This window comes from Panthera onca, chromosome C2, assembly GCF_046562875.1.
Source record: "Panthera onca isolate mPanOnc1 chromosome C2, mPanOnc1 haplotype 2, whole genome shotgun sequence".
Lineage (NCBI taxonomy): Eukaryota > Metazoa > Chordata > Mammalia > Carnivora > Felidae > Panthera > Panthera onca.
This window is the reverse complement of record NC_138347.1, coordinates 80478648-80495925: the sequence shown is the minus strand read 5'-3', so window position 1 is coordinate 80495925 and position 17278 is coordinate 80478648. Positions and strand designations below refer to the sequence as shown.

Genomic DNA, 17278 nt, shown 5'->3' with positions numbered 1-17278 from the left:
GGGGTGTCCCCGCCGTCCCAGGGCAGCGCCCAGCCCGCATCTCCCTTCTCAAAGCCCCAAGGATTGACAAGAACCCCCTGCAACACCCCCAGGACGCCCAGGTGAGTCTGCCTAGAGACAAGGTCAAACTCTCCAGGGCTGCTTGATACCTGGTTCCTGAAAGGGCACCCGTGCCCACTCCTGCTCTGGCACTCACCTCATTTTCCAGCCTTGGGTGCTCCTAGCTGCCTGGCCTTGGTCCCCCCGGTCTGACTTTCCTGTGAGCTTGTCCCCGGTGTGGTGTCAGCGATGCCTTATCTTTGTTCTGAGGTCCCTGTGTGTCTCTGGAATTGGCTGGCATTCTCCATTCAGGTCACGCCTTCCCCTGCCTGCAATAGATCCCCTCTCCCCCTCTCTCCCTCTGCCTTTTCCTCTCTCTCCTCTCTGTCTCTCTCTCTCTCTCTCTCTCTCTCTCCCTCCTCTCTCTCCCTCTCTCCTCTGACTCTCACTTACACACACTCATAGGAACCTGACAGAACAGAATCTGTCTTCTTCCTGAAAAGATCTGCTCTCCCAGTTCCTTCCTTTATCCTGTGTGGCTGGCCCCAGCTCTTCAGAGAAAATAACTGGGAAGCTCAAAAAGGTATTTGTATCTGTGTGTGTGTGTGTGAGAGAGACAGAGGGGGAGAGAGAGAGAGAGAGAGAATGTGTGTGTGTGTGTGTGTGTGTGTGTGTGTGTGAATGGTGGAGAGGGACAAAGTCTAATTTCTCTTTAGTCTCCCCTGCCAGATGGCTATAGTTTTCTGCTCGTCTTCAGGACACCGGCAAAAAGACACCAGTGAAGCAGAAACAACCCACTAAGAAGGCAATTCTGACATCTACACTAGGAAAGAAAAAAGGTCCAAATCCCAAAGCCTCAGACAGCCTGCAAACAGCAACAGATTTTCCTGCGAACAGAGCCACTGGCCAGGAATGGGAGGGAGCCCCAAGTCCTACAGTTGGCTAGTGGTTCTCCTCCACCTAAAAGCAAAACTTGTGCTGTTTACCAGCTCAGTGTGTGGAGATCTAATTCAGCCCAGTGCGGGTCCATCAACAGCAGGAGAGCCCACACCCTATGGGGATAGAAACACCTGGGCCTGTGTACCAGCCTACACCCTGAGATTGTGGAGAAATGCAGCACCAGATCTAAGTCGAGCTGAATAAGACAGTTACTTCCCCACGACAATGGCAACCAATACTCAATACGGAGAGAGACGTCTGGGCGTGAAAAATAGATTTTGCGGAGAAGCTTTTCTGTGTTAGGAACAGCGCTAAGCATAAGCATGGTCTCAAGTACTCCCGAGGATTTGTAAGGGTCACCCTATTGTACTCATTTTACAGATGAGAAAACTGAGGCTCAGAGAGGTTCTATACCGTGCCAAGATCATCCAGCTCTTTTTTACTCCTTTGCTACTACCGCCAAGAGTTGACATTTGTTGAGCCCTCTGTGTCGGGGACTGTTCTAGTAATGTGTTAATTTCCTTCAATCATCTTTATATCTCGTAGAGTTGGGTAGTAGGCTTAGCCCCATTTTACAGATGAGGAAACCGCCCAGAGAGATTAAGTAGTATACCCAAGATCACACAGAAAGCGACAGGGGACAAATTTGAGACCTTACCCACGGTCTTGCACTGCTCCTCACTCATATATTATAATGTGTCTGGCATTTCAAATACAGCATCCACAGGGAAGCTCGACTCGAGGCATTCTGGAAAGAGCAGTAGGCTCGGAGTCCGAATTTAGCTGTAATCTTTCCTTTCTGTGCGAGCTGACTGTGCACCGTTGGGCCCAATACTTTATTAACATCTCTGATCCTGCTTTGCGTCGGGGAAAGGAGGCTTGCTACGAGGCTTCAGGGTGATTATGTTTGTGGAAGTGCTTTGCTAGCTGCCTGGTGGTGTATCTGAGAGAGGGCCCCCCACCCGGTCTAACCCAGGTCACGGACACAGGTACTCTCCACGCTTGGGTACTGCTGCCTTGGCAGATTTGGGGGAACAGGGGTTTGAATCCCCCCCCCCCCCCCCAGGATTCTTCTTGCCTCCGTTTTCTCTCCAGTTTCTCTATTTTAACACTTTCAAATGTCAGTCTTGCCAGGCCTGGCATTAGTGAGAGGCTGTGGTCGATAATGTGGGTGCAAATATATGAGATGAGAGAATATGTTTGAACTCAGGCACTGTTTTAGCAAAATGTTGCTTTCTGTTTCAGGCAGGGTAGGGGGAAAAAAACGTTTAAAAGTCCCATTAAGAAGCCTCATAGGCTCCTCAGACATCAAATAACTCTCGCAAAACAACATTTTAATGATTTAAGTGTAAATGAATCAGAAACACATGGATTGCATTTCTCTTGGAATACCCCAGGGTTTTTAAACCGAAGGAGAAAGAACTTGGCTCAAAGCACAGTGTGCTATGCAGAGGGCCCTGCCCGTCACAGACATTCCCTCTATTCATGTGGCAGCAGGACTGGCCCTCTCCTAATTTAGGGCACATACAGGAATATGCAATCATTTGTTCTGGGCACAGAGGGAAGAGCTTGGGAGAGAAAGCCATCAGCGTCTCCTTGTAAGTGTCATAGAGCACTTGAGCTTCCCAGAATAATTTCCTGGCCAGATTTTTTCAAGGCTGCCAATGTTCAATGGGAGGCATTTGAAATACGTTCTAAGCCAAAGTTCTGCCAATAGACAGCAGATCTGATATGTGTTTCCCTGGGAGTTCTCCAAGGCTCAGATGGAATCTGCATGAAAACAGGAACTGTGTGTGGCTGGCTCAGTGAATGATCTGGGTGAGATTCAGGGAAGTTTCCCATTAGACTAGAAGACATTGGTGATGTTGTCCTGACCTTTTGATTAAAAAAAAACAAAAAAAAACTCTCTGAAGTATCATTAACAGACCATGAGAAGTGGGAGGAACACAAGGGAGATTGGTCTGGGAGTAGGCTCGGTGTCAGTAGGCTAACTTGTATGTGACCTTGGGCAGCGACTTTCCCGGCTGGGGGGAGGGAGGGGAGGGTCATCTCTTTGCTCCACTATAAACTCAGGGATTGGACCCCGTCGAGATGATGGAACACATATGAATGTGGATGCGAGAACTGTGGAATAACCCTGCAGTGAAGGTAGTTGCGAGGGTTGCTCTCATGACCTACGAAGAGAGTCGAGTCTAGAGCGGCCAACTAATCTCGACACTTGCTTTATCTGCGATCATCGCACATGACATTGCTCAGGATTCTGTCGTGGTTATTCAGAAAAATAATTTTTAAGAAGATTCACCTAGGTTTTTAAAAGTTTGACAAAACGCTTAAAATATACATCCAATCAACTAACAGTACCTCATTTAGAATCCTAAAATGTAGAACAACAGAGGTGGGCTCAACAGCCCCAGGTTAGAGTGCAAGACAGGGGTCAGAAATACAGCACTAAGAGGGTAAATGTGACAGCATTCCTACCACTAGAACCGGGCTTGGTTTATATGTTGTACCGAGTATTTATTATATACGACTCCTGAGCCGAGACTTTCTGGAATCCCATGAATGTGCTAGAAAATGTCAAGTATTTGGGCAATGGGATTTTGTTGGCAAAGTCTGAAATCCAGGCTTCCTATAGAATATCTAAGAAACTGGTAAATAGCCCCAAAGATGGCACCTTATAATTATATTTTGGGTTATACAATACATTGACTATGTTGAAAGCCATTGCTTCAGAGCCTATCATATTTTCAGAATAATATTGGGGGGGGGGATTAAAGAAATACCAATCCCTAAACTTCGTCCCAGGAGATTCAAATTCAGTGAATTTGGGGTGGAGAGCCTGAATCTCTAATTTTAAAAGCTCTCCTAGGGGCACCTGGGTGGCTCAGTCAGTTCAGCGGTTGAGCGGCCGACTTCAGCTCAGGTCATGATCTCATGGTTCGTGGGCCCAAGCCCACATGGAGCTTGCTGCTGTCAGCGCAGAGCCTGCTTTGGATTATCTGCCCCCCCCCCCCCGCCCCTCCCTGGCTTGTGTTCTCTCTCAACAATAAATTAAAAAAAAACATTAAAAAATAAAAGTCATCATGGCATGTTTTGCCTATCTGGGTACATACACCATAATGGTACATCTTATCATTGATGGCATTTTATTTTAGTTTTTAGTTTTATATATATATTTTTTAACAATTGTAAATATTTATGCACCCAACATGGGAGGACCCAAACATAAAGCAACTATTAACATAGAGGAAGAAATTGATGACAATACGATATTGGTAGGGGACTTAAACACCCTACTTACAACAATGGACGGATCATCCAAACAGAAATTGATGGCATTTTAGATTTGATGAAGTATCCTTAGCATGTGCCAGATGCTTCCATATACATTATTACATGTAGTAGTCACATATTTTTACAGAGGAAGACACTGAGGCTCAGAGAGACCATGCCAGTAAGAGGACAACTGCCATGTGGAGTCTAGGCCCCCTGACCCCAGATCCAGGACTCTTTCCCTTCACCTGCAGGCTCCCGATCCTGCCTGTGGACTTTGAACACCCATGAGCCATGCTATCACGTGTCTGCAAGAGTTCAAGGAAGGCAAAAAGCGTATCTGTTGAAAAATAAACTATTAGGCTCTGTGTGTCCTTCCTAAATTCGTATGTTGAAGCCCTAACCCCCAGAACCTCGGAATGTGACAATTTGGAGATAGAGACTTGAAGAGGTGATTAAGCTCAAATGGGACCATTGCGGGGGTGGGGGGGGCGATCTTACCGGTAACTGGCATCCTTATGATAAGAGGAGATTAGGACACAGACACCACAGAGGAAAAGACCATGTGAGGACACAGTGAGGATGTGGCTATCTGCAAGCCAAGGAGAGGTGTCTCAAAAGAACACCTTGAGCTTTCACTGGAAAACACCTGCCCACACCTCGGCTTTGAAGTGCTGGTCTCCAAAACTATAAGGAAATAAATTTATGCTGTTTAAGCCACCAAATATGTGGTACTTTGTCACGGCAGCCCTAGCCCATGTTCTCTTACACAAGGGTCTCGAAAAGCAGGCAGCACATGCCAGCAGGGTGTCAGGCCGATTTCAGATGCCACGGACATGGGATTCAAAAGTGCCAGGGAAGCTGATATTCTGTTTGGTAGATAATAAGAGAAACCTCGACTAATGTTCAAAGAGAAGTTATTTTCCTCACATAGCTAGAAGTGAGGAGGGACATAGGTCTGGGGCAGCTGCTGGGCATTGTTTTCTTTCTTTTTTGCTCTGCCAGCCTTAGGATATGGGCTTTTAGTCTCATGCTTGCCACCTCATGGTCACAAAAAGGCTGCTGTGACTCTACATGTCACGTCCACATTCTAAACAGAAAAAAAGGAAGAAGAGGGAAAGGGAATTGGTGGACTTCTCCTTATGTCCCACAGACCAGAGTTGGGTCACATGGGAAGTCCAATTCTTAGTTTTACAGCTTACATAGCCGAGACAGGCAGCAAGGAAGACAGGGGTTGGAAACGGAAATTGCATGAGTCAACCTTCGGTGTCTGTCACCACCATATGCCAAGAAAGTCCTGCCTTCTTCATTTCCCTTTCACTCCTGATAGTATTGAGAAGAAAGTCTGAGGGTGATGCCATTATGCCATAAATGCTAATTACCCTTTTATCAAGGACAGGTGGGTCCCAAATTCATAGTCTTGCAGAGGCCATATTATTCTTCTAGAGTTTAGCAACGTTTTATTCATTATTTTTATTTTTATATTTAGAGCGGCAACATACTTTCACATATATGGATTTCAGTTAAAAAAGAAAACAAATCTGGAGTAGATTTAAATAAAAATATCAAATAAATAACAATAAACATGTTTTCATGTATATGAAAAAAATTATAAATGTGGCCAAATATTGGAAGCATTGCTCTAGAGGGGGGACACAATAGAAGCAGCCTGGCATGGCCTATGAGTCAGGATGCTGAGAACAGAGGTCACATTCTGCCCTAACCCACTGAGAAGTCCTGAGCTTTTTGTCTGTCCTCCTTAGGCTTTGGATTTCTAATTCGCAACGATGATGTTGGATTAGCTGTCTTGTTTTCGTTTTTGTTTTATTTTTTTTAAAGGGTATCCTTTCTCGAACACTTTAAGATCACTTTGTTTCAGTGTGTGGAACCATACCCGATGCATTACTATCCATCCTGGACTAATGTTTTAGATCTCAAAGTGGCTTTACAAAGAGGGTGTACTCTGGGATATAACAGAAGAAAGTATTTTCGAGAAGAACGCTTTCCTCTTGAAAATAACCGTTAAAGGGCATGCCTTATTATCGGCATTTTACGTGTATGATTAATAATATTGAGGTGACGTAACAGAGGCCTAGAGAGAGAAATGTGTTGTCCAGGGTCACACTGAAATTAGGCGGTGAGCTGAGATATGAGTCAGAGTTTCCTACTCCAGTGCTCTTTTATGTTAGGTTGTAGGCCACTCTATTTGAAACTGAGTACTTTAAAAAGAAACTTGCTTGTTTTTCGGAAGACCCCAAATGACCCTTGCCTGGCCAGCACAGCTGGCTCTCTATTGCACAGTTTTATTGAACAAAGAGGTATGCTAAGGTGTTTGGACCTCCCTTTAAGAGCAAAATCTTCATGCTTCATCAGTTGCCAGTAGGCTTACAGATTCTAGAATCTACTTTGGGCTCTGTATCAGAGAGGATACCCCTCCCCTTTTCCCACCTCTCAGCCCAACCTGATTCCCACCTTCTTCCTTATTCTTTAGGCTGGAGTCTAAGTTTATGAGTGGAAATGAGTCAACTGGTCATACACATCAGCTTCTCTTGCTTCCTACCTTCTTTTATTCAGTGAAAAAAACCAACAACTAGGAACTAGCCTTCTTTAGGTCTTCTGGCTCTATCTTTACTCTTCTTTCTCTATGCTCCTTGCCAAAGAGTGATAAGGGGAGGATGTTAGGATTTAAACTCTGGCAGGGGGTGGGCGTGCTCTACTGAAACTTCTGACTCAAGGAAGCCCTGTCATCTAGCCCAGCTTTACTGGAGGGCTCAAGTCTGTGGAACCAGGAACTAGCCTCATCGGTAACACAGGGTACCTGATTTTCTGTTTGATGACCTTGCAGGAGGACAGGTGACGTTTCAGGAATGATCCTGGGATTCTTAAGTGGTTGAGACATACACCATCTGTTTGGGCAGAGATTTTGCCCCTCCCAAATTCATTTGTTGAAGTCCCAACCCCCAATATCTCAGAATAGGATAACATTTAAAGATATGGCCTTTATTTATTTATTTATTTATTAAAAAATTTTTAACGTTTGTTTATTTTTGAGACAGAGAGAGACAGAGCATGAACAGGGGAGGGGCAGAGAGAGAAGGAGACACAGAATCTGAAACAGGCTCCAGGCTCTGAGCTGTCAGCACAGAGCCCGACGTGGGGCTCGAACTCCCGGACCACAAGATCATGACCTGAGCCGAAGTCGGACACGTAACCGACTGAGCCACCCAGGCGCCCCTAAAGATATGGCCTTGAAAAGGTAATTAAAGTTGGGGCACCTGGGTGGCTCAGTTGGCTAAGCATCTGGCTCTTGATTTTGGCTCCGGTCATGATCCCAGGGTGGGGAGATCAAGCCCCATGTTGAGCTCCAGTGCTGAGTGTGGAGTCTGCTTAAGATTCTTTCTCTCCTTCTGCCCCTCCCCCCTGCTTGTGCTCACTCTCTCTCTCTCTCTCTCTCCCTCGAATTAAAAGAAAAAGGTAATTAAAGTTAAAAAAGTGCTGTTGGGTGGTCCCTAATCCAGCATGACTGGTGTCCTTTTAAGAAATGGAGATTAGGACACAGATGACACCTAGGGACAACCGTGTGAGGACACAGTAAAAAGGTAACCATCCGCGAGCTGAGGAGAGAGGTGTCAAAAGAACCCAAACCTGCCAATGCATTGATCTTAGACTTCCAGCCTCCAGAACTGTGAGAAAATACATTTCTGCTGTGTAAGTAACCCAGTCTGTGGTATTTTGTTATGGAAGTCCTAGGAAACCAATAAGCCCTCCCAACCTCCCTTACCCTTGCTCACCTAAGTCCATTTTATATCAACAGTAGTTTCTATTCACTCATTATGTCTTCCCTCTCCCAGAGGTTCCCCAGATGCTAAGGCCACAGGGACCAAGCAGATCCAACCACAGGACAGAGTTGTTTAGACCATAAGAAGCAAATGGACAGTTGGGGTAAGACCGTGGGGTGCGGTTGGGGGGCAGACTCGGATCGTGGATGAGTCAGGGTCCTTACTTCCCTAACTCTCTACTGCTATTTCATGACTATTACTTTTCCACCCTCCTTCCAAATTCCCCTGCCCTTCTATCACTCTGGCAAACTGCTCATCACTGTTACTGCCACCTTCCAATCTCTTGTTCCCATCCTTTGCTCCTTTCTTTAAGAACTTAGGCATGTGGCACCATTGCTTACCTTTCCTTCCGCATTCCTCCTGACATCCTGAGTGACCCTAGGCCTTCATCCTTTAACATCCTCATCCTCAATGATGACTTCTTCCACTTAACCCTAACCACCTACTACATCCATACTCACATCCACCTCTGAAGTCCTCAGCTCATAAGAAACGCCCCATTTTCTGACCACCATGTCCTATCTTTCTAGGTCGTTTGCTCCTTCCATCACCCTACAGATTGCAGTAACAGTAGACTTCAATCTCATCAAGACATACTGTTCTTTGACACCACTCTATTTTAAGTCTATCAGGTCCTCCTGCCTTTACATCTTTTCTGAATCCCACAACCAATCGCCAGCATTCTTTTGCAGATGATTCTGTTCTTTTTTAAAAAAAAAAAATTAACATTTATTTATTTTTGAGACAGAGAGAGAGCATGAACAGGGAAGGGTCAGAGAAAGAGGGAGACACAGAATCTGAAACAGGCTCCAGGCTCTGAGCTGTCAGCACAGAGCCCGACGCCGGGCTTGAACCCATGGACCGCGAGATCATGACCTGAGCCAAAGTCGGACGCTTAACCGACTGAGCCACCCAGGCGACCCCAGATGATTCTATTCTTTCTCTCCCTGTTTTCTCAGCTCTCCTCTTGCTTCAGAGGAATGATTCTTTATCTTCCTAGTGAATCATTACGAATCTAATGAAAGCTAGATCTCCTGTCTGGAATACCCCCCATAAAGCCCCATAGTTCCATCCCTCAACTCCTTCAACTCTTTCTAAAAGTGTCACCTTCTTAGTGATACCCTTCCTGACCACTCTATTCTATCGCTTGTATTTCGACCCACACTCACAATCCCCAGACCTGGTTCCAGTTTTTTTCATGGCACTGATCACCAGCTAAGGTACAATTTATTTTAATTATTATTTGTTTGTTGCTCCCTTCCCATCCCATTGGAATAGCATAATCTCCAGGTGGACAAGTAGTTTTGTATTTTTTGTTTACTGCTCTGTTTCCAATTCCAGGCCACTGCCTTTGATTTGTACTTAGTAGGACCTTAATAAACATTTGTGGAATGGTCTTTCCTCCCAGGGAAAAATTTAAATATGCACATACTCTTAAAACTTAGCATACAATGTCTGGGTCTTGATGGCCTTTCTGAGGCCCTGAAACTCAGAAGCTTAGTGTTAACCCTTCTTCCTGAATATTTCTCATGCACTTCATGACTACAATTTTAAATGCTGTTGTATACTGATTACTTACAAATCTATTTCTGTAGTCTATTATCTCCCCACAGTTCCTCGCCCACCGATCAAGTGTCTGTTCACACCTCCATCTGAGGTTTCTACTGGGCAGAGGTTACAATCTTTCCATTCTCAGTTTGCTCTTTCTCCTGCACCACCTATGTTCGTGAACCACCATTAGCTCAGAAACTCACGCCAGATATTTGAGAGTCAGCTCTGATGTATTTTTTTCCTTTCTCCTCATGTGCCATTAATCAATAAGTCCCATTATTTGCATGTAAGTCTTTTGCAAATCCAGCATCCTAGTGGAAGGCTTCATTAATTCACACTGGCTTGTCTCAATAACCTCCTAATTGGTTTTTCTCTCTACAGCACCATTCTTAAAAAAAAAAACAAACTCATTAATTCTCTCCTTTGTTAAACCTTTTCCTAAACGCCCTCCTTTGCTTAAAGAGGCAAATAAGAGTGTCTCAAAATAACATTTGAACCCTGAAGCCTCATGTTGACATGAGGTGCCATGAGATTGAAATAGTCTGCAGTGTTGAGACAGCATGTGGAGGACAGCTGCATTGGCAAGTGCGCTGGGCCCACAGCACACTTTGCATGAGTGAGAAAAAAAAAACTGTTGTATAAAGCCACAGAGCTTTTGGTTTTTGTTTGTTTCTGTAGATGATCTAGCCTAGCCCAACTCACACGATGCTCTTATGTCGAATTGCTCTTTTCACGTCTATATTCTTCCCCTCACTTAGGCACACACACTTTAATGTCTAGAACTGGTACCAAACTCATAGTTTATTCCAGATTCCATTACGCTCTTTCATGCATGCGTGAACTTATATACTTGGTTCTCTTGCTCTTTACTGCTATTTTCTTCCTCATTTTCTTGTAGAACGTTCTCTAATTTATCCTTTGAAATCTTGCGTAAATGTCAGCTTTTCTGGGAGATCTTCTCTGATCACCCAGTGGAGAAGTAAATACTACCTTTGTTCCTTATACATACTTTACATTATTGCATGTGTTACATTATAAAAGTGGTCAGCAAAGTCATGGTGATATGGCAGCTGAATAGAATGAGTACACGTCAGCTAAGGAAGGGTTGGTGGGTTCAGAAGGGTGGACTATATTACCTGGACATCAAGAGAAATGGAAATTTCCAATTTCTGTACCCAATCCATAGACATACTAAGAAAGACTAGAAATGAGAGAAATAAATGAACGGCTGCACTCAGAAGCAAGAAAAGGAAAGATCTGTGGATGAGAAAGTCTGTACAAGGAGGTCTGTAGATGAGAATTTGTAGCAGTGATCCGGGGAACCCATCCTGACCATGGGAACTCATCCTGTGGGAACCCATCCTGACCATGTGGAAAGCCATCAAGGTCCCATGGGGAAGCTGGATTCTGACAAGGCTGTATCATGAAGTCACTTGTTAAGAAATAGAAACCACCAACACAGAAAGGGCACCGAGCAAGCATCAACAGATATTTTTTTTAAAGATTGTATATGGAAAAAGGATCATAAATTCAATAAGAGAAGAATGTTATGTAAGGAAATAGGGTTAACAGAAATGTAAGAGCAGCATTTTAAAGTAAGCTATCTCTGGAGTGCTAAAGGAGGGTGTATCATCTATGAAACAAGAAGAGGAGAAAGATCTGAAAAAAGAATAGATTGAAACACAAAAGGAAGTAATTGGATAATCAGTGAAACTAAACCAATAATTTTGTATTCATTAAATATAATTATGTTAAGTACACGTATTAAAATTAAAAATAAAATGCAGTACTAATATGATGGATGAATGGTCACAAGTGAATGATCTGAAGAATCCAGCTGAGGAATTTCCCCAGATAAAGAGATCAGAAGTATGGAAAAGTAAAGGGAGTATAGAATCAGAAGATCCTATGTGTGTCTAGTGGAATTTTCATTACAAATGGAATAAAGAGAAGGGAAAGGAAGAAATCTTTGAAGAAATATTGGTCTCATGGGGCTCCTGGGTGGCTCAGTTGGTTGAGCACCTGACTTCGGCTCAGGTCATGATCTCTCAGTCTGTGAGTTCAAGCCCCGTGTCGGGCTCTGTGCTGATAGCTCAGAGCCTGGAGCCTGCTTCGGATTCTGTGTCTCCTTCTCTCTCTGCCCCCACTCCTCCACTCTTTGTCTCTGTCTCTGTCTCTCTCTCTCAAAAATAAATAAACATTTTAAAAGAAAGAAAAAAAGAAACATTCGTCTCAGTTTTCCCAGAATTGAGATGAAACCATGAATCTCAGACCGAAAGGATCTCCCGAGCCTCATGTGAGATACATACATAAAATTATACATCGATTCCTTGCTGTGAAATTTCAGTATATCAGAGGTAGAGTTAAAATCTTAAAAATTACCAAAAAGAAATAATGAAAACCAGACTAATATCCAGATTTTCTGCCAGCCACCTGGAAACGAGAGGGAAGGAAAAAATATCTTAATGTGCAAAAGAAAAATCCTTTGAGCCTGTCATTCTACACTAGCCAGAGGATTATGTAAGTGAAGCTGAAATACAGACATACTCAGGCTCTAAAAGCTTATCACTTGCAGGTCTTTTCAGAAAGAATCACCGGAGGATGTTGGAGATGGTTAGTGTTGACGAAACTGTGGAGAAATAGGCACACTCGTATATTGCTTGTAGGAATAGACAGTGGCATGGCCACTTGGAGGGCAAGCTGGGGGTATCGGTAAAACAAAAATGTGCATAGCTTACAAATCAAGAATGTTACTTCAGGATATCCGTCTTAGAGAAACACTCACATGGGCGAGCATGTTCCTTGTGGCATCGTTTGTAAGGTGAAAAATGAGCCTCGGTAAAATAGTGGTTAGATGTAGTATGGAGCACCAGTGAGAGAAAATGGGAAAGATCTATGTACAGCAACAAGAATTTATCTCCAAGACTTAGCACTGAGTGAAAAGAGAAGGTTGAAGGATGATATACATGTGTTAGGATACTATTTATTGAATGACAAAACAATAGGCTCACCAAACAATCCATATCTTGTACATATCATAGACATTTTGCATGTATTTGCATATGTCTTAGAAGGAAGCGTGGGAAGGAGATCTAGCCAACGTAACCGGTTACATGTGTGGTGGATGTGGTCAAGAGAGGCTTCATTCCTAGTTCCCAAACTGCAAAGCCTTTTGTGCCTGGTCAGGGGCGCTCAGGCAGCAAAGTGGCACAACCCAATTCACAATGATAAAAAAATCCTGCTGGGTATCATGAGGAAAATGGATTTGGAGGATGGGAGGCAGGGAGGCCAGGTAGGAGGCTGTTGCAGTGGTTAGTTACAGGACTCATTCATCCATTAGGCATTCCTGGAGCCTGGAGCCTGTGAAAATGTTTTAATTAAAAAACAAACAAACAAATATATAATAATGCACTTGGCTTGGATTACATTTGCCTTTATACCAAGGCATGGCTAAAATGTGATTTTTATTCATGTTTTAGATGGATGGAGGGGCTCATAAAGGCAGAAGTGCCTAGAGCCCGCAAAAGTCATAAAGCAGCCATGATTGGGAAAGAGTAATGCTTGCACGGTTCCGAGTGGAGCCAAGTGGACCAAGGCAAAATATGTGTTGTGATAAGAAGAGCCCAAACCTGGCCGTAAATTGAGAGTGGGGAATGATGAGGGAAGGGAAAAAGCAAAGATAGAGCGCCCGGAATGCTCACTTCAGGTGGCACCGGTACCACTTACGGAGACAGGGAAGAGAGGAGGAGAGCAGGGCTTTCCAGATCACTAGCCCTGGGCGCCACACCAGCTGTGGAAAAGTCACCACTGGTCCAGGATCTTGAAAGGGTTGAGGACTACCGCTGAGTCTTTAGGCAACAGGAAGGCGGAAAAGATTTTTTAGCGAAGGCTGACATGATCAGACAGTGTTTTAGACAATGCATGTTTGGAGGCACCTGCGTGGCTCAGTTGATTGAGCATCTGACCTCGGCTCAGGTCATGAACTTGAGGTTTGGTTCATGAGTCCAAGCCCCACGTCGGCCTCGCGGCTGTTGGTGCAGAGCCTGCTTCAGATCCTCGGTCTCCCGCTCTCTGCCCCTCCCCCACTCACGCTGGCTCTCTCGGAAATAAATAAACGTTTGGAAAAACAGTAAAAAAAAGAAAAGGAAGGAAAGGAAAAGAAAATGCATGTTTGATGAATGAGCACACGGGGTGATTAAAGTGAGTTGGTCAGAGCCTGGAGGATATCCCGGGAGCTAATAATACCTACGTAGCCAGGCCCCCGATTCTCCTGCCGCTCCCAGACTCAGGAAAATGAAATGAAACGAAGGCAGTTTGGGAAAGAGCTGGAAAGACCTCCCAGCTCGACCCAGCCCAGAGCACAGCTTGGCTGAGGCTCCGGCTCATGTGGAGCACATGGGGCTTGTGGCTGGCTGTATTCTCCGGCCAAACCACAGGGCAAATTCAAACCCTTCGGTTGTCACAACACAGCAAACCTGAATGACCACGGCTTTTTTTTTTTTTTTTTTTTTTTTTTAAAGCAGGACCTTACAAACAAAATACTTCTTCACAAAAAAAAAAAAAACATCTCAGGAAAGCTGGCTACCCCTTAGGCAATTGTTATAAAGGTTGGGCTCAACCACAGCCCACATGGAAAGGGCATAAAGCTCTGTGGACCTTCTGTCTTTACCATGTCTGACCAAGAAAAAAGGGTGACTCATCTGAAGACATTGCCGGTAGACCCTGTTAGGTAATCACTTAGCACATGATGCTTACTGCTGCATTATTAGGAGAGCAAGGCATTTGGGTAAGCCATGGCGTGACCCAACTCTTTGGGCCTGAGTTGTTTGGATTTTCTTCCCATAAATGGGAGTGATGATAACACTTTCCCTACATACTGTTTCAAGGACATAGTTATTCTTAAAGGCTTTTAAATAATGCACACCTCTGAGAGATCTAATGAAAATTGTTGCCCTCCAGAGAAAATTGTGTATTCAAATAAAAATGCTCATATACCTGTTTGTAGGATCAGGGATTACAACTTCCCTGGTAATACCTTTAAATTTTTTTTACAATGTTTATTTTTGAAAGAGAACGAGTGAGAGAGAGAGAGAGAGACAGACAACGTGTGAGCATGGGTGGAAGAGGGGCAGAGAGAGAGGGAGACGGAGAATCCAGAGCAGGCTCGGCACGTCCAGCACAAAGGTCAATGTGGGCCCGAACCCAACGAACCGTGAGATCACGACCGAGCGGAAGTCGGATGCTCAACAACCAACTGAGCCACCCAGGCACCCCCCTGGTAATATCTTTAAACCACCCACAAAATGACCGTCCATTTTTGGGGTCTCAGCCTATAGTAGTAATTATTAGCATAGTTGGAAAGTAGGGTAGAAGGATCATGAAAGGTATATGTAGAAAGTGGCCTTCAGGTTGGGACTGAAAACAACAACAACAACAACAACAACAACAACGAACAGGACTTCAACAGGCTGATGGCAGGGCAGGAGCTACAGAAATGGCAAAAAGTGAGGTGGGAAGGCCAGGGATGGAGGCATGATGCACAACGAATAATAGAGCTGACCGTTTGTGGAGCCTGTGCTGTGTGCCAGACAGTATATGCATTCTCTTATTCGATCTTCACAAGTCAGTGATCGTTAGCCCCATTTTAGAGACAAGGAAACAGAAAATTAGGGTGGGAAATAATGAGATGATAATGGAGGTAGGGACTTAGCTTTAAAGTCTCTATTTCAGTTCTCTGTGCCGTTCTTTTTAGTTTTGGGTGTGCTTGAAAATTTTCCTGATAGAACATCTTTAAAGTCTCCTGCTCCTTGGGGCGCCTGGGTGGCTCAGTAGGTTAAGCGGCCGACTTCGGCTCAGGTTATGATCTCATGGTCCGTGGGTTCGAGCCCCGCGTCAGGCTCTGTGCTGACAGCTCAGAGTCTGGAGCCTGTTTCAGACTCTGTGTCTCCCTCTCTCTGACCCTCCCCCATTCATGCTCTGTCTCTCTCTGTCTCAAAAATAAATAAATGTTCAAAAAAAAAATTTTTTTTTTAAAAAATAAAGTCTCCTGCTCCTTGCAATTTCTCCACCACAAGATGGCTTAACGGAAAAAGCGCTATAACCTAACACCCGTTAGTTGTGCAGCTTTGGACATGTCACTTTCTCTTTCTGAGTTTTGCTATTTATTCTCATCTGCAAAATAAGGAGGTTCATCTAGAATTATCTCCAAGTACTCTCCCAACCTTAGAGTCTATGATTTTTTTAAAGTTTATTTCTTTTGAGAGAGAGAGTGCAAGAGTGAGAGCAGGAGAGAGAGAGAGGGAGAAAGAGGGAGGGAACAAGCAGGGGAGGGGAAGAAAGAAGGAAAGACAGAATCCCCAGTAGGCTCCATGAGGTCAGCACAGAGCCCGACGCAGGGTTTGATCTCATGAACGATGAGATCGTGACCTGAGCAGAGATAAAAAATCTGAAGCTCAATTGACTGTGCCACCCAGGCACCTCGAGTCTATGATTTTTTTTTAAGGAGAAATTATTCATTATTCAATAAATAATTGTTTTTCATGTGTTCATACTCCTATTTTCTCAGTAGCTTGTGTCATTTTATTTTTAAGACAGCTGTTTTGAGGGTATAATTGACATCCAGTGAGCTACACAAACTTAATGTGTGCTATCTGATAAATTCTGACATATGTTTGCACCTCTGAAGCCATCACAATAATCAAGACAATGAACATTTTCACCATCCCCCAAGGTTCCTTGTGTCCCTTTGTAGTTTCTCCTTGCCCCTCCACCGTGCCCCTGCTCTCTAGGGAAAAACTGGGCTTTTTCTGTCAATGCATATGAATTTGCATTTTCCCCAATTTTGTGCAAATGGAATTGTACGTTATGTTCCCATATTTGTCTGGCTTCTGTCACTCAGTGTAATTATTTTGAGATTCACCCATGTTGCATGCACCGTTAGTTCACAAGCCACAATTTTTTATCTATCCATTCATTAATGGACATATGGGTTGTTTCCAGATTTCAGTAACTACAAATAAAGCTCCTGTGAGTGTATTCACATGCATGTATTTGTTTGGAAACATGGTTTCATTTCTCTTGGATACATTTCTAGGAGTAGAATGGCTGGGTCATATGGTAGACACAATTTCCCAAAGTCAACATTCGAAGTGAACATTCTAGTTGTGCCACATCCTTGCCAACACATGGTAAGGTCAGTCTTTTTCATTTTAGCCATTATTTTTTTTTTAATTTTTTAATTAACGTTTATTTATTTTGTGACAGTCAGAGACACACTGAGCACGAGTAGGGGAGGTGCAGAGAGAGGGAGACACAGAACCGAAAGCAGGCTCCAGGCTCTGAGCTGTCAGCACAGAGCCTGACACGGGGCTCGAACCCACGAACCGTGAGATCATGACCTGAGCCAAAGTCAGTCGCCCAACTGACTGAGCCACCCAGGCGCCCCTAATTTTAGCCATTCTTATATATTTTTAGAGGTATCTCGCTGGGTTTTAGTTTGCATTTCTCTAAAAATGATTTTGAGCATCTTTATTTGTTTGTTTTCTGTATCTCTATCTTCTTTGGTAAAGTGTCCATTCAAACCTTTTGCCTATTTTTTCAATCATATTATTTGTTTTCTAATTATTGAGTTCTTTATA

At 44.0% G+C, this 17278-nt stretch overlaps 2 protein-coding genes and 1 long non-coding RNA gene across 6 annotated transcripts in view; 2 read left to right on the top strand and 1 right to left on the bottom strand.

Moving 5' to 3' along the window:
* Positions 1-307, bottom strand: part of MASP1 (MBL associated serine protease 1) — a 63501-nt gene extending 63194 nt beyond the window's left edge. For all 4 annotated transcript variants that reach the window (XR_009612252.3, XM_060639493.3, XM_060639495.3 and 1 more), the window contains exon 1: positions 197-307. Coding sequence is in view for 3 of the 4 variants with exons in the window: in XM_060639493.3 (XP_060495476.1) it covers positions 197-201 (5 nt within the window). In the remaining variant the exon portion in view is untranslated. The remainder of the gene's footprint in view (positions 1-196) is intronic.
* Positions 1-17278, top strand: part of ST6GAL1 (ST6 beta-galactoside alpha-2,6-sialyltransferase 1) — a 485891-nt gene that overhangs the window by 287808 nt on the left and 180805 nt on the right. The window lies entirely within an intron of this gene.
* Positions 1-17278, top strand: part of LOC144617430 (uncharacterized) — a 31897-nt gene that overhangs the window by 13265 nt on the left and 1354 nt on the right. The window contains exons 4-5 of the long non-coding RNA XR_013557957.2: positions 4400-4702; positions 8103-8193. This is a non-coding gene — a long non-coding RNA (uncharacterized LOC144617430). The remainder of the gene's footprint in view (positions 1-4399; positions 4703-8102; positions 8194-17278) is intronic.